A 23,785-nucleotide genomic window follows, 5' to 3' on the forward strand; every position below is an offset into this window, starting at 1 on the left:
TAAAGCCAACCCTACTACTCTGCTTAAAATATTTCTTACCCAATGCCAGTAACTCGAGTCAGGAAATTGATGGACGAACTTGTATCATCCTGCCGAATCTTTAAGGGGATAGAAAAAAATAAGTCTAACTATGATTGAGGAATGCTTTGAAGACCCAAATGATCTTATTTCAAACAGGCAGCTAAGAGTCACAAAGAATCATTTCCATTTGCCTGGATAGCCATACAAAAGTATTCACACATAACCTATCTTGCTGTACACATTTGTAGAGAAATGCATGACAGAGTTCCGATCTATTCATAAAGACCAGAAGTGATAAAATTCCACCTGCTAGGGTGAAACAAAACCATCTAAGTGCTTGGGAGAATTTAGGCACAGGAATTCTAGGAAAGAGTTACCTTGTTGTCAAACCTTATTAAAAAACTTTTTTTCTGAGCATTCCTGAAAACAAGGAGTTAATTTAACCATGGATGCTAACAGTCTTGTAATTGGCACATAAAAAGGTGAACATTTTGAACAATATGCATGCATTTTTAAAATAGAACTTAGAAGTCATAAATTCCACTCATTTAGGAGTCTCTGGGTAGCACATATGACTAAGTGCTCAGCTATTAATCCAAAGGTTAGCAGTTCAAATCCCCCTAGAGGCCCTTCAGGAGAAAAGCCCCAGGCAATCCTATTTCTCAAAGGTCACAGGCATTGAAAACACTGTGGAAAATACTGTGGAATACACTGTCACTCTCCTCTGAAACACACAGGGTTGCCATGAGTTGCAGTTGAGCTTAATAAAAGGTGGCTTGTTTAAAAAAAAAAAAAAATTTCCACTCATTTCTCTTCTATCTGAGCCTATTAGCATGTGTGTTATCAATCACCCTACAATGGTACTACATGATAATTGCCAGAAAGGCAGGAACTATAATCAAAGAAGTGAACAAATAATTTAAATATTACCTTTTCTAGTTTACGTAATTTTCCAGTTGCTAAATACTCGTCAATCTTTTCAGCAATTTTTGCTCCTACTCCAGGCTGCATAGAAAATAAAACACAGACATGTACATATATTCTCACCAAATCACTAAAAGATAAAGTGAGAAGTGCAGAGTGAGAAATAAATGATCATCACACAACAAATTTTGAGACACAGGACTCAGAAAAGTGATCCCCAGAAAAATAATTCCTCCCAGAGGCCAAAAATTGACTCAAGAAAGAAAAGCTTAAAAAAAAAAAATCATTCTCTTACGGATGCTCTTTTTAAAATTAAGTTTTAAAAATGAGAAATGTAGCTATGTAGGAGCAGTGAAAACGCACCATTATAAGATCACAATCACCTGTAAGTCCATCACTCAACACTCGATTATATTCCTTAATTCCTTGCTGTCCTCGCAGTTTTCTTACAGAAACAGAATCACACTGCTTTGTAAAGTGCTGCAATTACTTAATAAACCACGAACAATTTCCCATACCAATCAATACATGCAAGGGCAGTATTTTTAAGGGTTGCATGATTTCTGTCTGTATGTGAATGCATCATAATTTCCATACATATTACAGAAAAACCTCTGCGAGCTGGATCTCTAAGGGCTGCCATTTTCCCCCAGGTCCCTCAAGTTTCCCACCTCTGCCAGGATATAGTCCTATGGTTTGGGTTTTTAAAAAATGTATTATTAATTGGGAGTTAATACACACATCATTTCATTCCATAGTTCAGCACATCAAGCAGAATTATACAATTGCTATCACAATCAGTTTCCAAACATTGTGGATTTTTTTTTAATCAATCATCTTATTTGGGCTCTGTTAAGCACACTTGTACGTATGTTGCCATCATTACTTCCAAAACATTCTTTCTACATGAGCCCTTGGTATCAGCTCCTCTTTTGCCCCTTCCCTTCCACCCCCGTGAACCCTTGATCAATTATAGATTGTTATTTTGTGTTTTACACTCTGTTGTGTCTCTGTTGTCACAAGGTATATATCCAACCTTGTGATGGGTTCCCCTTCTCCCCCTTCCATTACCATCCTCCTACCCTCATGATATTGCTACTCCCACTACTGTTTCCGAGGGTTTATCTGTCTTGAGTTCCATGTTTGGAGAGCTCTTATCTGTATCTCTGTGTGTACTCCCTTGTAACCAGATGTGTAGGGTAGAACTGGGTCATGGGAGTGGGGCGGGGATGGGGAAGCATTCAGGCTAGAGGAATGATGTGTGTTTTGTCGGTGCTATACTGCACCCTGATTGAACTGTCCCTTCCTTGTAATCTTTCTGTGGGCGGATGTCCAATTGTCTACAGATGGGCTTTGGGTCTCCACTCCAAATCCCCTCATTCACATCAATAGAATTGTTTGGGATCTTTTGATACCTGAACCCGTCGACACCTGGTGATCACACAGGCTGGTGTGCTTCTTCCATGTGGGATTTGTGGCTTCCTTGCTAAATGGCTGGTTGTTTATCTTCAAGCCTTTAAGACTCCAGACACTATATCTTTTGATAGCCGAGCACCATCAGCTTTCTTCACCACATTTGCTTATTCACCCATTTTGTCTTCAGTCATCAGTCGGGAAGGTGAGTATCCAAGAGTGCCAGGTTATTAGAACAAAGTGCTCTTGTGTTTAGGGTGGCCTTAAGTAGTGGCCCAAGGTCTGTCTGCCATCTTAATACTTACAGACTGGTAAATATATGTACCTTGGCCTCTATCCCTTTCGTTATAAATTAATGTATTTACATATATACATGCCTATAGCTATACCTCTATAAATAGCTTTTGCTTCCTACTTCTTTCCTCTATTTCCTTTCACCTTCCTCCTGTCCCACTATCATGCTCACCATCCACTTGGCTCAGTAATTCCTCTTGGATACATTGCATTTATCAAACCCCACCAGGCCTCCTTGCCATCATTTTTATATCTCTTGTTGTTCCCTGATTCCTGAGTTTGTTTGCTCCCCGCTTCCCTCTTCCTGCCCCCTCCTCTCCCATGTCCCCCTGGGTCTCCCGGTCCCATTGTTTTCTCCTCGGGATTGTTTGTCCTGCCTACCTTATATAGATAGACATAGGGGTGAAAGAAAAACAAACCAACCCCCAAATCTGATAGCTAGTTCCAGGTCTGTCTGCTGACCCTTATGAGTGCTTTCCAGTCAGGTCTGGCGAGGTGTCAAGCCTTGTCCCCCAAGTCAGAAGTCTATTTCAGGATTCCTCGGGGACTTGGCTACTTTGCTCCCTTTGCTACCCTGTTGCACTCCCTTTGCATTTCACCCCGAGTCGGGCAGACCAAGCACACTTTCCGCAGTGTCTCCAGTGCTGCCCCCTAAAGCGCTAGGGGTCAGTGAAGATACGCCATGTCTCGTGGTGGGGTCGACCCTATAGTCTCTCTGTGCATGGGCTGCTCCGAGCAGGTCTCCCTGAGCTATATCTTCAGTCCTGTTTCTAGTGCCTCTTTCAGTGGAAGATATTGGAGTTCTCTTTCCCTGAGAGATTTCTGCCTTAAACAGGGTTTCTGGGTCTGATATCTTGTAACAAAGCTCTCATGAACTTCCAATAGAATAGAGGCTCAAAAAGCTTTACATGCATCATACCATGTGAGGGGATTGCTTAGTCCCATCCGAGAGCTGGAGGCAGAGGTTTGGGCTGGGGTAAAAAGCAGCCTTTCTAACCAGGTCCCAGGTGCTGCTGAACCTGCTGGTCCAGATACCACACTTGCAGAATCACTGCTCTGGAAGGGCCCAGCTCACCAAGGTGGCCGACCACTAGCCACGCCACACAATTTACATTTAAATTAATTAAAATTTAAAGTGTGCAGTCCCACCAGCCACAGTTCAAGAGCTCAACAGCCACGTGTGGGCAGTACTGAAAAGCACTTCTCTAGAACACGGGCTTTGTCCGGTGCTTTGCTGTGCGTTATCCCTAGCAGAGGTGGCACACTGGTGCTCCAAAACTAAGAGCCAATGTACTCATTTCCTGAAGAAAATGCTCTCAGAGTAGAACTGCCTGGTCAAGGGATAGAGAGCCACGTTGTCTTTCAGAGAAGCTGGAACAACCAATGCCTCTATCAACAGTAAATGAGAGTATCCTTCCCAGGCCTTCCACATTTTCATCACATTACACACTATCTTCGATTTTTACAGGTACTGTGCAGCACTGAAGGCACCCTGGTGATGAAGTTGGTTACCTGCAAGGCAAACAGTTCAAACTTACCAGTTGCATCTTGAGAGAAAGATGACACTTTCTGATCTCCTGAAAATTTGACAGACTCAGAAACCCACAGGAGGAAATTCTACTCTGCCCTGTAAGGGGCTGGGAGTCGGAATCGACTCAAAGGCAGTGACATATAGCACTGTGCTTTAATACGCAACTTTGATTATTGATGAGATGGAATTTTTTCATGTTTATTACTCTCGTTTAATTAAATGCTCAACATGCATATAACATGTGTCCCATGATCTCCTACTATTTCTAGTCCTGAGTTCATCTCTCTTATAGACTAAATTTATTTAATGTTCAATAGATGTCAAGAGTACAGAGTGCAAATTCAAATTTTGGAAACAGCAATTACCAGATTGAAATGAGCAAAAGATTAAAGTAGAAGACATGAGAAAAGGGCAGCTGCTTAGGCTTCTTATTTTCTCTATCAGTAAATTAAGAGACAGGCCAGTTTTCCCCTTTAAAACTAGTGCTACACAATCGCTGAAGACAAAATGGGTGCATAAGCAAATGTATGAAGAAAGTGGATGGTGCCCGGCTATCAAAAGACATAGCATCTGGGGTCTTAAAGGCTTGAAGTTAATCAAGCAGCCATCTAGTTGAGAAGCAACAAGCCCACGGAGGAAGCACACCAGCCTGTGTGATCATGAGATATTCACGGGATCAGGTAACAGGCATTACAAGACCCCAAACAAACAAACAAAAACCATATTGTTGAGAACAAGGGGGTTCGGAGCAGAGACCCAAAGCCCATCTGTGGACAATGGGGCATCCCCTCACAGAAGGGTCACAGGAAGGCATGAGTCAACCAGGGCACAGTATAGCACCAATGAAACACAATATTCCTCTGGTTCCTTGAGGCTTCCTCACCTTCCACTATGACCCCAGTGCTGCCTCTCACTGTGGGCTAGACTGGAGCCTGTGCACCGGTAGAGACAAGAGCTTACGACACAGGGAATCCAGAAACAGGAATGGGAACAGTGAGGGCAGGGGAGGTGGGGAGACGAAGGGAAGAAGAGGAGACCAATTGCAATGGTCAACACATAACCACCCTCCCCTCCACCCGACCCACCCCAGGGGGATGAACAGAAACTGTGGGGGAAGGAAGACAGCGGTCGGTGTAAGATGTACAAATAATAATAATTTATAATTTATCTAGGGGTCATGAGGGATTGAGGGAGGGGAAAAAAAGGGGGAGCTGATACCAAGGGCTCAATAAAAAGTAACTGTCTAGAAAATAATGATGGCAACATATGTACAAATATGCTTGATATAATTGATGCATGGATTGGTGTAGGAGCTGAAAGAGCCCCCAATAACATGATCTTTTAATTTAAAAAAATAGTGCTACAATGATTTCCCATCAGTAGCATACTGACCTAAAACCATGCAGGTGCAGGCTATCTCCCATATCTACCCTTAAAAGGCAAAAGGCACAAGGATAAAAGGCAACTATTCACCCTGGAAATACCAGGACTTCTAGACTTGCCAAGCAGCACTCCTCTGTGCTAGGTAGGGCTGTGAGTAACAGTGACAATGAATAACTACGTGATGCTTCTGTTACATCCAGCCTTATGCTGAAAGGACTCGGGATACTTTCTTGATTGATTTAGGGATATGCCATATACTCTCAGATTTGGGACAAAGTGTCTCAGAACTTATTCGAGGTCTGCCTCAAAGAAATGAGCTGGCTATCTGCAATAAACACGACAGGAAGTTCAGTGATGATCCCAAATGTTAAAGGGGTATTATAAAAGAAGCAGGAGTTGTTCTTAAGGTCAGCCCAGGGTCAGTGCACCCCCCCACCAAAGTTGTAATTATACATATTTCTAAAACTTCTAAATCTGCCCTCTCCCACGCAAATAAAAATACTTGGAGCTTGAAAAATTTTGCTTGAATTAGCACTAGTCCTACCCTAACATTAATGCTATTTGGAACTCACGAGACTTACCAATTTCTTTGCTTCTGCGCCACTTTTTATTTTGTGTGGGTACTTTGCTATCACAGATGCTGCTTTTCTACAAGAAAGAAAACCCGTTAGAAATCCAACAAGGTCTTAACTGCTCTCAAATTGGAACACATACATGTGTACACACACACACACACACACACACACACACACACACGCAAATGTTTAGTTCCTATCTCCACCAAGACCTGCATCGCCGAGTAAAACTAAACACTCAGATGAGCAGGCAGGCCACCAATTAGGATTCTACCTTTTAAAAGTATCTTGAAAATTCTCAGATTTGAGATAATCTGGCTTTAACCACTCAAATAGGAAATGTTAGAGAGACCGAGGCCCAGAACCTCCCCTATTTGGGAGTAAGTGAAAGAGAGTCATCCTTTTTTTAGAAGTCAAGATTTTAAAAACCAATCAGAATTTTCATAAAAATGTGCCACCATATTCAGACTACTACATACTTGATTGCCTTATTTAAAATTCATGATTATTTTAAAACTCGTGGTTTCAAGTTGCAACCCGATTACGCCCTTACGTTATGTCTTTTTCTATTACTCCCATTTCAATCAGCATAAGCCAGAGAGTGAGTGACCTGTGGTTCTTGCCGGTCTCCGCACGTATCCAGCTCAGTAATCTGGTGAGACTGGATACATTACAGGAACCTGATAACAGCACCCAGGCTATCATTTTAATGCTAACTGTAGTGTAAAGTTGATGACATTAAAAAGTGATAGTACATCTAAGTCTACGCATAAACAATGAAGTCTTTGGAGCCTGTTTCTTCTGCGATAGGACATATAAACCTTTCGATTTGGACCTCAGATTCTCTATAAAGAGCCATGCTGATGCAATGGTTAACTGTTCCATTGTTAACTGGAAAGGTTGGAAACATCCAGAAAAAAAACCCATGATAAACTGCTCTTATAAAGATGACAGCCCAGCAAACCACGTAGGGCAGCTCAACTTTGTCACACGGGGTTGCTGAGTTACTTGCAGAAAATGCTATCATAAAGACTTACAGGATTAGAAATGTGGAATTTCAGATACCCCCAGGGCTGGTTCTATTCTATCCTATTCTATAGGGTCGTTATGACATGAGTTCGGAATAGGCTGAATGAAATAGCAAGGGAAGTGCCAAGTCAGTTTTGAAAGGGTAGAAATAAAAGGAACATCCGACTAGAAACCCGGAGAAAAGATCCACTAATATGAAATGTATTCAAAGCCAAGAATGGTGAGACTCCAGGGAAGCTATGAAAGTGAGAACAGCGGGCCAAGGGGAGACCTCTGGGACTACCAACATTGAAAACTAAGAAAGAAGAGGAATGCTATCAAATACATCGACATTAAGGGGTGAGCTTGTGGTGAAGGCCATCCACCAAACCGCCAGTAAGATGACGTGCAGGTGAGGATGTCCGAGAATGGAGGCCATCACAGAATGACGCACTCACAGCTGTCAAGTAGATTCTGACTCATTGCAACCCTGTCCAAGAGTGGAACAGCTCCTGGGGCTTTCTGAGACTGTCAATCTTTATGGGAGCGAACAGCTTTATCTTTCGTCCATGGAGTGGCCGGTTAGTGTGAACCACCATTAGCAATCTACTCTCACAGCACCATCCGAGAGAATGCAAGCAAGGAACACAGATTCGTCTTCAAGAAGGTTAACTATAAAGTGGAGGCAAGAGGTATGGTGCTATGTCAAAGAAAGAGTTTTGTTTTTGTCTTAGTCTGAGAGGCTTGAACTTCTTCATATGCTAAGGAGCTGGAGCAGGTGACAGAGTAACAGGCAGAGAGGTCCCTGGTAAAATGGAGCATGGTCCCAAATTAAGGTGACAAAATCAGCCACAGTCCTAGATGGAAAGATGTGATTCCTTAAACTACATAAAAAAATTTACAGCACAGCCCTGGTGCACTGCCTTTCATCAATGCATTCCGGTAATTTGCGATTGATGATAGGGAAAATATGTACTTTCCATCAGAACTGGGAACTGATCATAACTGATTCCACAGAGTTCTGGCCAAGTTTTTTCTGCGACTCTACAATGAGGACGGTCCAAGTATCTACCGGCACCCCCCAACCCTGCGACCTGCCACGTAACACGGCGATACCAGAAGGCGTGCAATCGGCGTGCTGAGCCGGCCCACCTGTAGGCGTTGTACTTGTGGATGGCCTGGCTCACGTTCTTCTCGAAGTTTGCGAGTTCTGAAAAGGCAACAGGAGGCTCCAGTGAACAAGAACCCCGGCTAAGAAACCGGAAGGGACTTTCTGGGTAGGGGGCTTGGGCAGTGACCAGTCTTCTCCAACCCGCCAGGTCGCAGGCAGCCCGGGGGAAGACCCAGGAGCTCTGAGCGGGCCAAGGGCAGATCCATACGAAGACGACCCGCTGGGTCAGGCTGCGGGGCCACGGGCAGATCACCCCGAGAGCCGACCCCCCCCACCCCCCCCCGGGCTGTGGGGGCGGGAGAGGAGGAGGGAAGCAGCAGCCAGCGGAGCCCGGCCCGGTGCTAACCCGTGAGCATGTCGGTGATCCCCCCGTTGAGCGTCTCCTGCGGCGCCTTCCGCTTGCTCATGGTGACCTGCGCCTGGGAACCCCGGGGTCCTACGAGCCCGGTGCCGACGGGACCGGAGCAGCCCAGTCCCTGCCAAGCCGGCCCGACCAGCGGAACAATGGCTGCCGCTGACAGGTGGCGCGGCGGCGCGCGGCGCGCCTGGTGACGTCACACGCACCGGAGGGGCGGGGCCACAGCGGTAGCGGACAGGACCCGGATTTGGCAAAGGAGCGTTGGGTCCCATCCCTGGGGCTGCTACGGGAGGGTCGGATTTCTTAGCTTTAGAGACTTCAGTCGCACTCCCCACCCCCCATATATTTCTCTCGACCTCACGCCCTGGAAGAAGCAGCGCGGGGCTCCCAGTTTGGCTCTGAAATCGGTAAAATGGTGGGGTGAGGAGGTTGGGCTACCGAAGACTGCGCTTGTGGACATGGGGTCTGTGCACTATGACAGTTATTGGCTGCATGACGTATTTTACATGTGCTTTTGTCAAAAACTTTGTAAGACTACGGCTGTGGTGCCGTTCTTACCGCGGTGCAGCTGTGGCATGGGTCGAAATAACGCCCACCACACAAACCAAGCCAGATGCGCTGCCTGTAGGGCTGGTAGAACTGCCCCTTCGGATTTTCAAGGCTGTAAATCTGTCCTGACTGGAGCCCTGGTAGTGTCGTGGGTTCCGAATTGGACTAACTACAAGGTCAGCAGCTCAGAACAATGTGTGTGTGTTTTCATTGATACCACGGCAGGTTCTCCCCCAAATGGCTGATAAATTCAAACTACCGACCTTTTTGTTAACAGCCAAGTGCTTTATACCATACCTTTCTGCCATCACACAAAGACGTGTTTTAACTTGCTAGACAAAACATTTTAGATCTGTCAACCAGTTGGAAAAAAAACCCGAACTTTTTCTTTCCCTGCCTTTTGAGGTATAGATCAAATGATTTTTTAAAGAATGCTACAAAGGAAAAGTGCTTGACCTGGAGTATAGGTTCCCAAACTTATTTGGCCCAGTGCCCTCTTTTGAGAGAGAGAGAAAGAAAAAAAGATTAAGCACGGCTTATCTGGAAATTAAAAACTTTTGCACTATAGCCCATAATCTAGGATAAAGCGTAGGTATCTTCCTTTGCATCCCCCACCCCCACCCCCCAGGTCGCTCCAGAGGCATCACCCACCTTGGGAAATACTGGCCTCGATGAAGAGCAACTGCCATTCCAACATGACGACATCTATCAGGCAAGAAGTCTGCTTGAGAAATGCAAAAGTGACATCGGAGAAGAAGTTTCACACACTCAACTCTGGGAGTTCACACTTAACCGCAATTGTAGGCCACAGCTTTACGTGTAAATAAAAGATTATTTAAAAATAACACACCATTGCCATAAAAATGTGTAGAATGCATAAAGTGACAGGAGGGAAACTAGAAGCACTGATCATCTCATCATCCAGATTAACCACTATTAGTATTTGGGGACATATATTTAAGGTCATCTAGCCCAGTATTTAAACTTTTTTCAATAATGGAATCATGCCTTAATATCATTAGTTTCTTGGATAGCAAGATTGGGGCTGTTTTCTGCTAGTACCAGTATGCATCTTAAATTATCCTTATTGAACGTTTGTATTTCTTGTGAATTACCTATTGGTAGCTTTTGTTCATTTTTCTAATGGGATAATTGTTATTAATTTGTTAGATTTTTATGTACTATTAACCCTTTTATTTGTATATTGCAAACATTTCCCCAATTTGTCTTTTGCCTTTGAACTTTATTCTTGCAGTTTCTTTTTTTTATTCTGCAGTTTCTTAATACCTTGATTCCCACTGTCATTGATAAGTTCCGCATTCTAGTTTTAGTCTCTCACATTTTTTCTTGTCTTTTAGGCTATCATATTATTTTGTTATGTAGAATTATCAAGAAAAATATTTTATTTCCCTTGGTGAGTACAAATTCAAGGAATTGTAGGATCTTTTTTGTATTATGCTCACCTTAAAAAAAACTAAGCCAGACAATTCAAGGATTAAAAAATTCCAGTGTTTGTGAATTTAAGGAAAGCAATCAGTTTTGTCTTTATCTTCTATGTATAATTTTTGATTCACTTAACCACACTCTTGGTCAGTCAAAAATTATTGCTATAACCCCATAGAAACTTCTACTAAACAAAACTATCAAAATGTGAACTTATTGTTTCTCAACATACCTCCCATCTTTAAGTCTAAACCTTTCTGAAGGTGATGTTTCCATCTCCCTAACCCCCTCCCTGCCCCCAATTTCATGCTCTTTGATTTACACCCCACAACAGCAGTTTTGGCATCTTTTGAGGGACTCAAATCTCGTTTCTTTAAAATGTTAGGACCACCAACAAAATAACTTTGAAGGGACAAGACCAGGTGGAGGGGGTGAGGTTTCCTAATGACATTCTCCCAGACAGCCTTGCTACCCTCTAAGGATGCGCAGGTACATTGTCATGATAGGGGGGTTGGAGGGGGGGGGGATCCTCAACACAACGTTGCCAGTGCAGTTTTCGATGTTCTTAAAACTTCTTAATGAGCTCCTGGGATCAGCCTGCGCCCTTCAAGAGAATCTGTCAAGCTTGTGGCATTTCCAAAAGCAGTTGCCATCATCTTTGTGCTGATCTCTCTGGCCCAGCAGACCCCCTGAGAAGCCACTGTTAGGATGGGAACTTTTCTGGAAGGAACACTAATGTGACTCAGACAAGTGGGTTGCTGAGAGAACTTATCGGCAGCCACCCACTGACCACAGTGTTTAAACATGTCTCGTTTGATGCCCCAACGGGAGCCTGAAAAGCAATGCTTTTTGACTTACCCTCAAAGTTTACTTTCTCTTGACTTCTAAGGTACCACATGCTCCAGGTGTTTCTTCCTATCTAGTCATGTGTCCTTGGAGGGTTTTGTGGTGTGTGTGTGTGTGCAGGTTCCCAGCTCCTCCACTCTCCAGCTTTTGTGGGAAAGTGCCTCGGCCCTGGATCCTCTAACCAGTGCTTCCACCATGTTCCTTTCCACCTGGGAAATGTCCTATCTATTTGAAGACTTCGACATTTATATTCCTACCCTTGACCACTCCCTTGAACTCCAGCCTCCTCGATCAGATTGCCTACTGGATGTCTACAGTTGTTTAGATAACATGTCTTAAAGAACTCTTTATTCTTGTCTTGCTCCAATACTCACGACCTCCTTCACTTTTCCCCATCTCAGTGGGGGGGGGGGGGCAAGCCAGGTCTCCTCTTAAGTCCTTCCTGTGTCCCTCTCTGTAGGCCTGGGCATTACTGGTCAGGTTGACTGTGGAGGCCTCTCCTGAGATACTGTAGTGGCAGCTCCTCAGATTAAGGGATCAGGGATGAGGCCCTCCAGGTCCTGCTGTTGTCAGGGCAACGGTGAGGCAGCCCAGGGCCTCCCTTCTTTCTGGAAAGCTACTTACCTCTTCCTGCTTCCTGATGGTAGTGAGGCCTTCTAGATTTAAATGAAAAACAATCTGAGTTTACCACTCTTAGCTGGGTTCCTGATGAGATTCAGCCATTAAAAAGGTAAACTCTAGGCTGAAAGCACAAGGAAGGGGGTGGGGAGAGGAGAAGGAAGGAGAAAGGAAAAAGGTGAGGGAAATTCACCCTAGCCGCCAAGAACTCCCTGCGGGAAGGGAAGCCTTAGGTTTGGGGATAAGAACACAGTCAATCACTGCCCCTCCCGAGCCTTACCTGGCCCCGGGCACTGTACTGAGCAGGTGCTTCCATTTCATCCAATGACCCACTGTGACTTCAGCCTTGGGCAGTGGGTTGGATTGGGCTTTCCCTTTTACAGGGTGAAGGTTGGAAAGGTAATGCCTTGGCAGTTAATGGCGATTTTTCACCCGCCTTTTTCCGTCAAGCCGAAAAGAAACATGCCTTTAGGACTCACACTTTGTTGCTGAAAATATATGTAGTAAAACCAATACCAATTCAGTGATTTCAACGTGCCCATTTCAGTGCCATTGATTACATTCTTCAAATTGTGCACCACTTTCCACCCCATTTTCTGAATCATTCCTCCACCCTTACCCTAAACTACTACTCTCCAGGCACCCCATTTAACCTTTCTGAGGGACTGTGGTCCATGTTGCATAGCGGGAGAACCTCTGCTGAATTTGCTCTGCGGTTGTGTAGAAAGGGGAGTTTAAATGAGGAAGTTGTATGGCTAACTGAGATTGTCAAGCAAAACGAAGGTGTAGCTTCTTTTTGCTGCATATAGTGAAATGCAACAGGAAAAGATAAACCGAGGAAGGAACTGTTTAACAAAAAAGAGCCAGCATTTGATGAGTGGGGAACATCTTTGCCTATCCAGATGGCAAAGAATACAAAGAAGTTCCCCCTTTGAAAAAGCGGGCCTTGGAGAGAGCAAGGGGATAACTTGCACACCTTTAGCTGCAGAAGGCTGACTTAACCATCTCAGCAGAACCCATGAATAGAGATGGGGTTTGTGCCCTTTCAGCCTTAATCCCTTATGTGATACATTATAATTCTGGACTTTATATGCTTGTAACTATAGTCCCAATTTGGAAGGCAATTTCTGCTAAGAAACAGGAGTAGGATGGGATTAAGACCTGACCTTAGCAGAGGGGTCAATCAGGCCACACTCTCTAATGGATAGCTTGGTTACTGTTCTGTGCAACAGCTGTAAAGCATGATATGCTATAGCTGAGAGGAGAAAAGCTGCTTCTGGAGTGGCCTTGGAAAAAGCCTAGCTGATTAAGATTAGGAGGATGTTAATGTCTACTGGAGCCATCCTGCGAGGCCTCATGTCATATGTGCATAAATAAGATACAGTCCAGGAATGGAAAATATTCTTATATTTGCATATTAAAAAGTTGAAGGGTTATATGTTAATTTGATTGAACTACTGCTATTCAATGTACCTCCCAACAGACCACCTTTCCCTGCATAGATCTGGTAAGAATGTGTAGAAAAGATATGACAGGATTCACCTGTGAGTAATTGTGACCAAAAGACGCTATGTCCCATGTCTTTATCCCCACAGCCTATAGTTATTACCTTATATGGCAATTATGTAATCAAGTTAAGGATCTCAAAAGGCATTTCTCTTGGTTTATTTGGAAGCAGGCCTAAATCCAATGGCAAATGTTCTTAAAAGAGACACCAGGAGGGGTTTGAAAGTAGAAGGCAACGTGAAAATGGAGGCAAATACTGGAGACACACAGCCACAAACCTAGGATTGCCTGGAGCCAGCAGAAGAGCAGCAAGGAACACAATCTCCACAAGATCCGCTAGAGAAAGCATGGTCCTGTCAATGCCAGCACTGCTCCAGACTTCTGGTCCCCAGGAACTGAAGATTGGGTATCTGTTGTTTTAAGCCACCTCTTCTGTGGCCATTTGTTTCAGCAACTCCAGGGAACTAAGACAGCTAGAGAAAGGCTTCTCATGGGCTTTTTGCCTTCATTCGTTGGTTGGCTTCTCTAGAACCCAGTTTGGAATATATGAGGGACACACAGACACACACACACCACCACAAAACCGAATCCCAACACACCTTCGTGTAATTCCTCAGTCCTAAGGTCCTGAGCCCGTCTTTTAGCTGTACTTCGCAGGAGGAACAGGGAAAAGCATATGTACTCTGTAACTTTAGGCAGCAGAAGTCCTGCCTCTAGAGTTTTGTTTTGTTTTTTTTTTTTCATTTTAAAAAATCATTTTATCGGGGGCGCATACAACTCATATCACAATCCATACATACATCAATGGTATAAGCACATCTGCACATTTGTTCCCCTCATCATTCTCAAAACGTTTGCTCTCCACCTAAGCCCTTGGCATCAGCTCATTTTCCCCCCTCCCTCCTGAACCCTTGATAATTTATAAATTATTATTTTATCATATTTTACACTGTCCAATGTCTTCCTTCACCCACTTTTCTGTTGTCCATCCCCCAGGGAGGAGGTTGTATGTAGATCCTTGTAATCAGTTGCCTCTTTCCACCCCACTCTCCCTCCACCCTCCCAGTATCAACACTATCAGCACTGGTCCTGAAGGGATTATCCTCCCTGGATTCCCTGGGTTTCCAGTTCTTATCTGTACCAGTGTACATCCTCTGGTCTAGCCAGATTTATAAGGTAGAATTGGGATCATGATAGTGAGGAGGCAGTAAGCATTTAGGAACTAGAGGAAAGTTGTATGTTTCATCGTTGCTACCCTGCAACCTGACTGGCTCATCTCCTCTCCGTGATCCTTCTGTAAGGGGATGTCCATTTGCCTACAGATGAGTCTTGGGTCCCCAATCTGCACTCCCCCTCATTCACAATGATTTGATTTTTGTTTTTTAGATACCTGATACCTCATCCTTTCGACACCTCGTGATCACATAGGCTGGTGTGCTTCTTCCATGTGGGTTTTGTTGCTTCTGAGCTAGATGGCCGCTTGTTTGCCTTTAAGACCCCAGACACTATATCTTTTGATAGCTGGGCACCATCAGCTCCAAAAGAACAAAAACTCATATCATTGTGTGCTCACCTTCCTGATACGATCGCTGAAGACAAATGGGTGCATAAGCAAATGTGGTAAAGAAAGCGTTTTGTTTTTTAATCAACTGGCACATCCCAGCCATATTTTTTTTAACCACTGCTTTAGTCATGCCATTTTCTTGCTCAGAATTCTTCAGTGACTCTCAATTGCCTGTAAAAATTCTTGGCTCTTAGCCCAGAATTGATTTCCTCTATTCAGTCTACTTTCTAGTCTGATTTCCTGCCATTCCTTCATTAGTATTTTCAAAACCATTTCATCAAACTCCAATTCTTTGGATAACTGTTGTATACACACACAGAGAAATGATTGAACAGAAAAGGTTCCTGTGGTTAAATGAGCTTGGTAGACAGTCAAGTTTTACCAAGGTAAACCAGTTTGTATTTCACAGGACATCTTTGAGACTTTAATACACCAGTGTACAATGTGACTCCCCAGAAGGAATGACGGCCTGAGGCACGTCCTACACTCAGTTTCCCACAGTGCGCTTTATTGTTTCTGGTGAGACTCCCCTCCTTCACTGTTCTTCCTCAACCACACTCACTCACGATCATCTGAACTCACTTTGCTCTCTAGCTTTTATGGAAAGCAGTTTTGTAGAATGGTGCAGAAGACATACTTTATGATCCGGGCACTATTCAATTTTATAAACATTCCCATTAAGTTGGCTTTTGAGTTCAGAAATCCTGATCATGTGCATTATAAATGATGGATTGTGGAACCCAGTTTAAGTGTCGGCATCATGCTACAAAATCTAGAAATTCACTCTTAAAAGAAATCAATTTAATAATACTGCTGGATGAAGTGAGAGGTAGGGACTCCCCTCGGCTTGCGCCCCCCACACTAATATGTCTGAGCAAGGACAGGGAGGTGTGGGCATTTGTGGTCAGCAGGCTTGTGGGTGACAGGCTGTGTTCCCTTTCCTTCTCCATGGCAATATCACTCCTGGGTACTCACAGACCCAAAGGCAGGCAGCTGCTTTTCCCGCCTGGCTCCAAAGCTCAACATTACTACTGCCTTCCCGAAAGGAGGATGCCACCAAAGGAGTACAGTCAAGGTAGAATTCTAGCAGCGGTGAAATAAAAAGGGGAGGAGGGAGGATTGGGGCCAGGCCAAATCAATGATTTAAAAGTCTGCTTAAGAGAACCTGAATCCAGATGAAACCCTTAGCTGCAAGATGAGAGAACAGGTGGATCAGGGCGGCTGCTTGGACGGGGTCAGGTGAGGACAGGCTGGCACCAAGTGCCATTTCGACTGTTCTGAAACACCCAGTTGGGAATTTGTCCAGTGGTCTGTGGGGCAAGCAGTATTTTGCACATTATTTCCGTGGCAGAGGAAGTGCTGCTGTGGCTCTGTTTCCCTGAAAGTGCATGACTTGGCATCACAGTGTGCCGGGCCTCAGTGATGGAGGACTTCCAGGTGTGCCGACAAGGTGTCCAGCCATGCCTACTGCGAGCCACATCCTCGATTCAGAGTGTCACCACTGTGTGGGAAGTCAGAAGGTCTCCCTGTAGGTGCACAAGACTTCTGGGACATCACTGTAGCAGGGACTGCAGCTGCAAGAGAGCCTCGGTCAGAGAGTCCCGCATCAGGTGGTCCAGGCCACCCACAGTCACGAGGCCTGCTCCAGGCGATTCTGCTCCTCTTCCTCTGTTTGTAACCAGCTCCAGTCGAGAGTCTGGAAGTCAACAAGGATGTTCAAAACATAGCAGTCGTCAATGCACCTCAGGTGGTTTTTCTCCTCCAGGAGGCCACCAGGTTCAACTTAGGAGTACATTTAAACCCTCTTAGTAACAGGGCACCCTTGAGCTTTTAATAACGGAGCTCCCTTGTGCTAAACACCTGCACATTTGCAAACATACACGAGCATTTCTTTGGACTGGCTCAGAATCCCTGAAACTCTGTGATTAGGGAAACTGAAAAAAATCATTTTAATACAATTATAGCCATGCAGTTTTTTTCTATGCTCATTGTGGGTAGGTAGTACCAAGAGTTAATCTAAGCTATTCATTTCCAACCTCAGCAGGTGAAACGGCCCGGTGACGCCATTTCACCTTTCTTTTTCCCTCCTCTGACCCAAGTGCAAACCAACAGTGAAAAAATATATATATAATGTTAGGAGGAGGGAGAGGATCAGTAAGAGCTACAGAAACCCCCCAAACTAGAGAATGACCCTTGTTTAAATCAGAGGCAACTGAAAGTAGCCCTGGTATGCATTCCCCTACCTCTTGTGAGCATGTTAGCCGTCAGGGAAGAGGCTATGAGTCCATGATTACATTAGCAGGAAAAGGTCATGTAAAGATCTAAGGGAATGATTTGGGATCTTCTCAGCAATTCAGGTTTTGTCTTAATGGGCTTGCATCTTGACAAAATTTCCTTCAGGCTTGCCTCCCCTTTTAAGTAGTACTACCTACTGCTCAGCTCTGAGACCCTGAGGGGCAGGGTCCGATGGAGTCCAGCACAGTACCCAATACACATGGGAAGTCGGCGATGGTACCAAGTCTGCAGGTGGGGATGGCCTTCTGAGAGTGAGGTTGCTTTCTTACATGCTATAAGGAGACGATGCACATAAAGCACCTCTCGGCAGGTATCCAGCAAATGTTAGCCATTGTTAAGGTGGCAGTTGCTCAGTGCTGTTGAGTCGTCCCCACCCACAGTGGTTCTTTGTGCAACCCAACAAAGCAGCACTGCTATGCTTGGGCCTACTGTTGCAGCCACTGCATCAGTCCTCACCGAGGGTTCATCGTTATCAGTGTTGTGGAGAATACGTGCGCACGAGAAAACCCCAAGAGCACACAGAACAAAGAGAACACGGAACTGCCTTTCTGTTTTCTTTTGCGCTGGGAAAAACGCGAGCTGTTACCATGAAACTCTGGTCCTGGTCTTTCAGGGTGTCTTGCATGGCCGTTTCCAGCTGGGTACAGAGAGTATGTGCTTCGGCCACCAGTTCTTCACTACAGAAAACAATCACACGGTCAGAAAGAGGTCCTGTTATTTGAGCAGAACTCACCTGTTGCTTAAAGGCATGCTAAAAGAACTTTTGAGGGGCCTTAAAGCCCCATGTTTCTTTTAAAAAATCTTTTTATTTGCAGCTCATACAACTCTTATCGCAATCCACTGTGTCAAGCACATTTGTACATTTGTTGTCGTCATCATTCTCAAAACATTTGCTTTCTACTTGAGCCCTTGGTATCAGCTCATTTTTTCCCCTCCCTCCCCGCTCTACCCTCCCTCATGAATCCTTGATAATTGATAAATTATTATTATTATTATTTTGTCATGTCTTATACTGTCTGACGTATCCCTTCACCCACTTTTCTGTTGTCAGTCCCCCAGGGAGGGGGTTATATGTAGATCCTTGTGATCGGTTCCCCCTTTCTACCCCTCCTTCCCCTTGCCCTCCTGGTATCTGTTCTCATTATTGGTCCTGAGGGGTTGATCTGTCCTGGATTCCTTGTATTTCCACTTCTTAACTGTACCAGTGTACACTCTCTGGTCTAGCCAGATATGTGAGGTGGAATTGAAAGCCCCGTGTTTTTAATCAGTGGTTTCACTGAGCTAGTTAAGCATTTTTTAACTTATAGTTCAAAATGTGAAAATGCAAACAAAGCTGTTTAATTTTTTTAAATAAACAAACTTTCTGATTTAACAACTCAGCTCAATTAAGTTCTTACCTAAAGTTCCAAAAGCTAAAGATAAGTATCCCCAAGTTACTTGCTTCTCATTTTTGAAAAGGGGGTGGGAAGAAATGAAATAATTTCCTAAGCTTACATAATTCCTTGGGATGGCCTGAGAAAGTCATTTGGGGAATTTATTTCATTTAATCCAATCTCTCCTTTTTATTATATGAAACACATGCTTTTGACTTACTGGACCCATTGAGGCTGGGGAACCCCACATCTAATGACAGGAAGTAATCTTTGCGCCTGTACGGAACCTATCCACAGTTAGTCAACAGTTTGGCCCGATACGTAGAGGACATTGGCCTTGAGCACAGTGCTCCTATAAATGCATGCGAGTGGACAGCAGTTGATCTGGAGCAGACGAGAACTCTAAGGGGCAGAGAGCCTAATGTAAGGGTGATGAACATTTCAAGGAAAGGACAGCACCACAGTGGGAAGACATTGTGAATGGGTATGTATTTGGTTATATATATTCCATGTCTCCTGTAGGGAATGGGCTATTGAAAGAATAAAAACAAACACAACTCCCGGCCACTGAGAATGCCAACACATGGCAACCCTACAGGATGGGACAGATGGCCCCTGTGGGCTTCTGAGACTGTAACTCTTGACGGGAGTAGAGAGCTCCATTTTTCTCCCTTGGAGCTGCTGATGGTTTAGAACTGTTGACCTCGAGGTTAGCAGCCCAACATGTAACCACTACACCACCAGGGCTCCATAGAAAGTATAATACACTGTCCACTCTCCTTTTCTTTTTCAGTTGCGTAAGGCCTTTCCACTGCCCTTTTCTAACCTCAGCTCTAAGGCATAGAGCGGGGTCCTCAAACTATGGCCCACAGGCCAAATGCGGCCCACTGAGGAAATAATTTATCTGGCCCGCTGGGTGTTTTTGCCACCGCTGCCTGTCCTGCTTAGCAGCCAACTTGTCCAGTGTGCATACGAATTTGTTCATAGTTTTTTTAAAAAACAATAGTCCAGCCCTCCAACGGTCTGAGGGACAGTGAACTGGCCCCTTGTTTAAAGGGTTTGAGGACCCCTGGCATAGAGGGTCAAGAATTACGCTGTGGACCCACTCTTTTGGAGCTTTGGAAATACCAAGGAGCGAATACGCCAAATACAGGAAGGCCGAGACCTAGAAGAGCGCTCACGCTGTAACAGGGCCCACTCTGAGGGAAGGGCGACAAGCACATTCTTGCTTGGCCTCGTGGAGGGGGCTGTCAGCCAGAGTGAAGGCTCAGTGCCGGCTCCAAAGGGCAACCTGGCAGACACGAGCAGGTTACCGAGCCTAGAACTCACGGTAGGTTGGGGAGATAATGGGCAGCCTCAAGACCCCATGTGATTAAGCACCCAACGCGCTTACGTTACCAGCTTCCTTCAGACAAGAACTGCATTTTAGAAAGAGCTTTGATTGACACTCCCTCCCATAGTATAAAGGTCACCCTCGTCACGTATAAATTCAACGGCCGTGGTATTTAGAGAGTTGTGCAGCCATCGCTATTTTCATCACCCAAAGAAGGAACCCCGTACCCCTTACCCATCATGTCCCATCGCCCTCCCTCTGCCCTAAGCAATCACTAGTCTACTTTCAGTACCAGTGGTACATAGAAGGTACTGAGTAAGTGCCGGTGGGACTTATCTAGGCATGGAGGTCAGGAGGTCACTGGTGTCCTTACAAGCTTTCGAGGCAATTTCGACTCTAGCGACCTGACCCCACGGGACAGGGTCGAACTACCTCTAGGGTTTCACCAGGAGCATCTTGTGAGGGCTTTCTCCCATTGAGTGGGTGAGTGGGGGCTTGACCCACCAACCTTTCCATTAGCAGCCAAGTACCTCACTATCGTGCTGCCCAAACTCCTGGGAGGAACACTGCATTTTCCAAAGGAGCAGTCCCTGGATTCCGAATGAGTTCCTTTCCAACTCTATCTTTTTCAGTTGAATTTGTAAGTAAGGACAGCCAAGTGCAGTTCATAACTAAGATCAGTTAGTCAAATGTTCATCTTAGTACACAGCAAAGTGTGTCTTGTACCTTTCTGTGCATACAAAGCATTGAAGAAACACTCCCAGGTACACTAACACATCTTTGCACATAAGAATACAGTAAAAATGGTGTTCTGATGTGTGTTGCAAAGCAGCCCCCTTGGTGACGATGAACCCCTGTAGGTACCTTGAAGAACAGAGACTGGTTCACAACTCTGGGTTGCATGCCAGTCTGACGTCCGTCACCCAGGGGCTGCCCGTGCTGCACTGGGCACTGCTAGCCCTGCCTTACCTCTTCTTGACGGACTGAGCTAAGCTGTCGGGGGCAGGGGCAGGCTGTGACATCAGCTGGCCAGGGTGACTGAGGCGCGACGCGTTCATGCTATCTGGGCTTCCACTGACAGGACCGCGGACCTTGCTCTGAAGGACAAAACCAGAAAGAGAGTCGCCACCACGGTGGAAGAAAGGGGGTTCCAGAGAGTCTCTCTGGGAGTTGGCTCCAGCTGATGGCAGGCCCACAGGTGCCGGGCAGAGCTGCGCTCCGCAGTATCTTCGTTGTTGGCAACGTTTCACGGAGCACTGGGAGAAGGTTTGAGACGATCCCAGCCTCGCTTCATGCCGGAGTGTTTTCTGTGCAGTCATTTGGCTGTAGGGCACTAGCGGTTCTTCCAAAAAAGATCGGTCAACATCATGAACTAAGACAACTGCTGAAAGTAGAAGAAGGGGTTCGGGGTGGGGAGGGGGTACAGTGGTGGTGGTGGGGTAAAAGGGAGCCGATGTCAAGGAGACCATGCAGAAAAAGAATGTTTGGAAATGGATTTTGGTAGCAATTGTACAATTCGACTTGACGTGATTAAATGATGGAATGATGTATGTATGAAATCGCAATTTTAAGGGAAAACAGACAGCTGCTGATACTTTGCATGCCAGCTTACAAAGTGTTTCTGAATCTACAGGTGTCCTTTTTTGAGAAGGGATTCCAGAAACAAGGAGATTGAATGCTTACAGCCTAGGCTTTACTTCATTCGGTTTTTCCTTACTTTACTCTTACAAGAAGAACGAAGGCACTCTTGTCTTTTTACAAGCGACAGACTGAGCAACACACGGGGAAGGCTCGGAATGACTTCCCGGGAAGCACACGTCTGGGACACAGCTGAGAAGCAAGCCGAGCTGCTGCGACTCCTGACCTGGTGCGGAGTTCCTCCCCCTCCAAGCTCAGATTTTAAACCAACCGCTGCTCCTGCCCTCTTCTCCAGCCATTCCCACCTGCACTCACTCCCGCAGCCCCACACACCCGGGCTGCCAACTTCTCACCATCTAAGACTGCCCCACCCTCCTCTGTCCCCTCACACATGCCTGCCTCTCTCACGGAACTTGGTCTCTGTCCTCACTGTCGACCCACCCCTCTTCCCTCCATCTGAGGAAGCCCTCTTGGCTCCACCGCCTCCAGCTGAACCGTCAACCAGCTGTTCAAGCACCCACCTCTGCCCAGTCCCTCCTCCTCCTGCTGCACCTTCCCTGCCAGGTGACAACCGTGAGGTGACCCAGCCACCTACCTCCTCCCTTACATCCTGGTCCCTGAAGACTGCAGAAGGCCACGTCCTATGCTATCTACCCTCTCACACTCAGGCTAGTCCCCTCACCAGCACGCCCTCCTTCTCAGTGGGGAGACGGCCAAAGTCTCCCATCCAGTCTCTATGCTGTCATCCCAGCAAGTCCCTCAAACTCAAATATGGCCTCTCACCCCGCTACTTCACTTCCTTTGATGAAAAACCACACCACATGCCCCGCCTTGTCTGCTCCGGCCTTCACGATGTAGCACGTCCTTGCCCACCTCTCGAGGCTCATCCCGCCGGGACCCACAGCAGAACACACCACTGTTCCGCACCTCCGCACCGTCAAGAAATCAATGCTCTCGTCGCCGTGTGCCCCCTAGCTGACTCCACCTCGCTCTTATTACTCTTACAAGGAAATGCAGAACAAAGGGACTCTTGTCTTTTTCGAGTGCAAACAACACTCCTTGGGGACATTTCCTGCCGTCTCCTCAGAACAAGTGTCCCTCCTCTGCATTCACACAGTGGCACGTGTGAGCACTTACTGCATTTGCTGGATAGTATTTCCTGCCTATAATTGCTATCATTCATCTCCTCTGTGCCCTTCCCCAGTTTCGAGCTCCTGGGGCTGGTGCCCCGCTCTCCTCCCATTTATCCCGTTCATTATGGTGGGAGCCCAAAGGCAGTGGCCACTAAATGCCGAGGGAATGCAGGCGGCAGACCAGCCGGCTGTGGACACCCCAATCACCCTCTCTGATCTTCTCCCTGCCTCCTTCTCCTCTTCTCACACAGGAGGAAATGCCCTCCTGCCTCTGCTCCTCCCAGCTTCTCTGGTCTTGAGACCAATGCTCAGTCCTTGTTGCCACGCTCTGTGCTTATATGCTCTCCTTATGTGCCGGTGCCTTTGCTGGCCTGCAGCCACGCTCCAGTCGCTCTCGTTTCGTCCTCCCACCGTGGGCAGCCGTCCTTCCCTTTGGTCTAAAATTCCCAGAACAGTGCCCCCTCTTTGCATCCTGGCATCTGATGCCACCACGGCAGCGTCTTTGGGCATCTGCTCTATTCATTCTCTTCTGCCTCTCTACAGCTTTGACAGCAAGGGTCACGCTTCTCCTCCACTCTGGCTGCCCGCCTCTCCACCTGGCTCCTCTTACTCCATCCTTGCCTCTCTCTTGGATTCATTTCTCCCGGAACAGTTTTTTTTCTTTCTTTTTTATCATTTTACTGGGTGTGGTGGGGCTCTTATAAATCTTATGACAATCTATCATTCAATTGTATTAAGCACACTTGTACATATGTTGACATCAACATTTTAAGAACATTTTCTTTCTACTTGAGCCCTTGGTATCAGCT

At 45.8% G+C, this 23,785-nt stretch overlaps 2 protein-coding genes and 1 long non-coding RNA gene across 3 annotated transcripts in view; 1 reads left to right on the forward strand and 2 right to left on the reverse strand.

Annotated features, from left to right (window-relative positions):
* Window positions 1-8,817, reverse strand: part of POLB (DNA polymerase beta) — a 38,231-nt gene extending 29,414 nt beyond the window's left edge. Inside the window, exons 1-5 of the mRNA XM_045286853.1 lie at window positions 8,667-8,817; window positions 8,302-8,359; window positions 6,148-6,214; window positions 952-1,026; window positions 40-98 (exon numbers count right to left, since the gene is read on the reverse strand). Coding sequence (XP_045142788.1) covers window positions 40-98; window positions 952-1,026; window positions 6,148-6,214; window positions 8,302-8,359; window positions 8,667-8,727 — 320 coding nt within the window. The 5' untranslated portion in view covers window positions 8,728-8,817. The remainder of the gene's footprint in view (window positions 1-39; window positions 99-951; window positions 1,027-6,147; window positions 6,215-8,301; window positions 8,360-8,666) is intronic.
* Window positions 8,818-8,947: 130 nt separating this feature from the next.
* LOC123521285 lies at window positions 8,948-10,072 on the forward strand. The gene is made up of 2 exons (XR_006679754.1): window positions 8,948-9,085; window positions 9,856-10,072. It is a non-coding gene; the product is annotated as an uncharacterized LOC123521285 (long non-coding RNA).
* A 5,918-nt stretch (window positions 10,073-15,990) lies between these two features.
* IKBKB (inhibitor of nuclear factor kappa B kinase subunit beta) overlaps window positions 15,991-23,785 on the reverse strand; it is a 61,700-nt gene continuing 53,905 nt past the window's right edge. Inside the window, exons 19-21 of the mRNA XM_045286854.1 lie at window positions 21,175-21,883; window positions 18,086-18,176; window positions 15,991-16,900 (exon numbers count right to left, since the gene is read on the reverse strand). Of these exons, the coding sequence (XP_045142789.1) occupies window positions 16,835-16,900; window positions 18,086-18,176; window positions 21,175-21,883 (866 nt within the window). The 3' untranslated portion in view covers window positions 15,991-16,834. The remainder of the gene's footprint in view (window positions 16,901-18,085; window positions 18,177-21,174; window positions 21,884-23,785) is intronic.

Source organism: Echinops telfairi, unplaced genomic scaffold, assembly GCF_000313985.2.
Source record: "Echinops telfairi isolate 266 unplaced genomic scaffold, ASM31398v2 ScPeMD7_9;HRSCAF=40, whole genome shotgun sequence".
Lineage (NCBI taxonomy): Eukaryota > Metazoa > Chordata > Mammalia > Afrosoricida > Tenrecidae > Echinops > Echinops telfairi.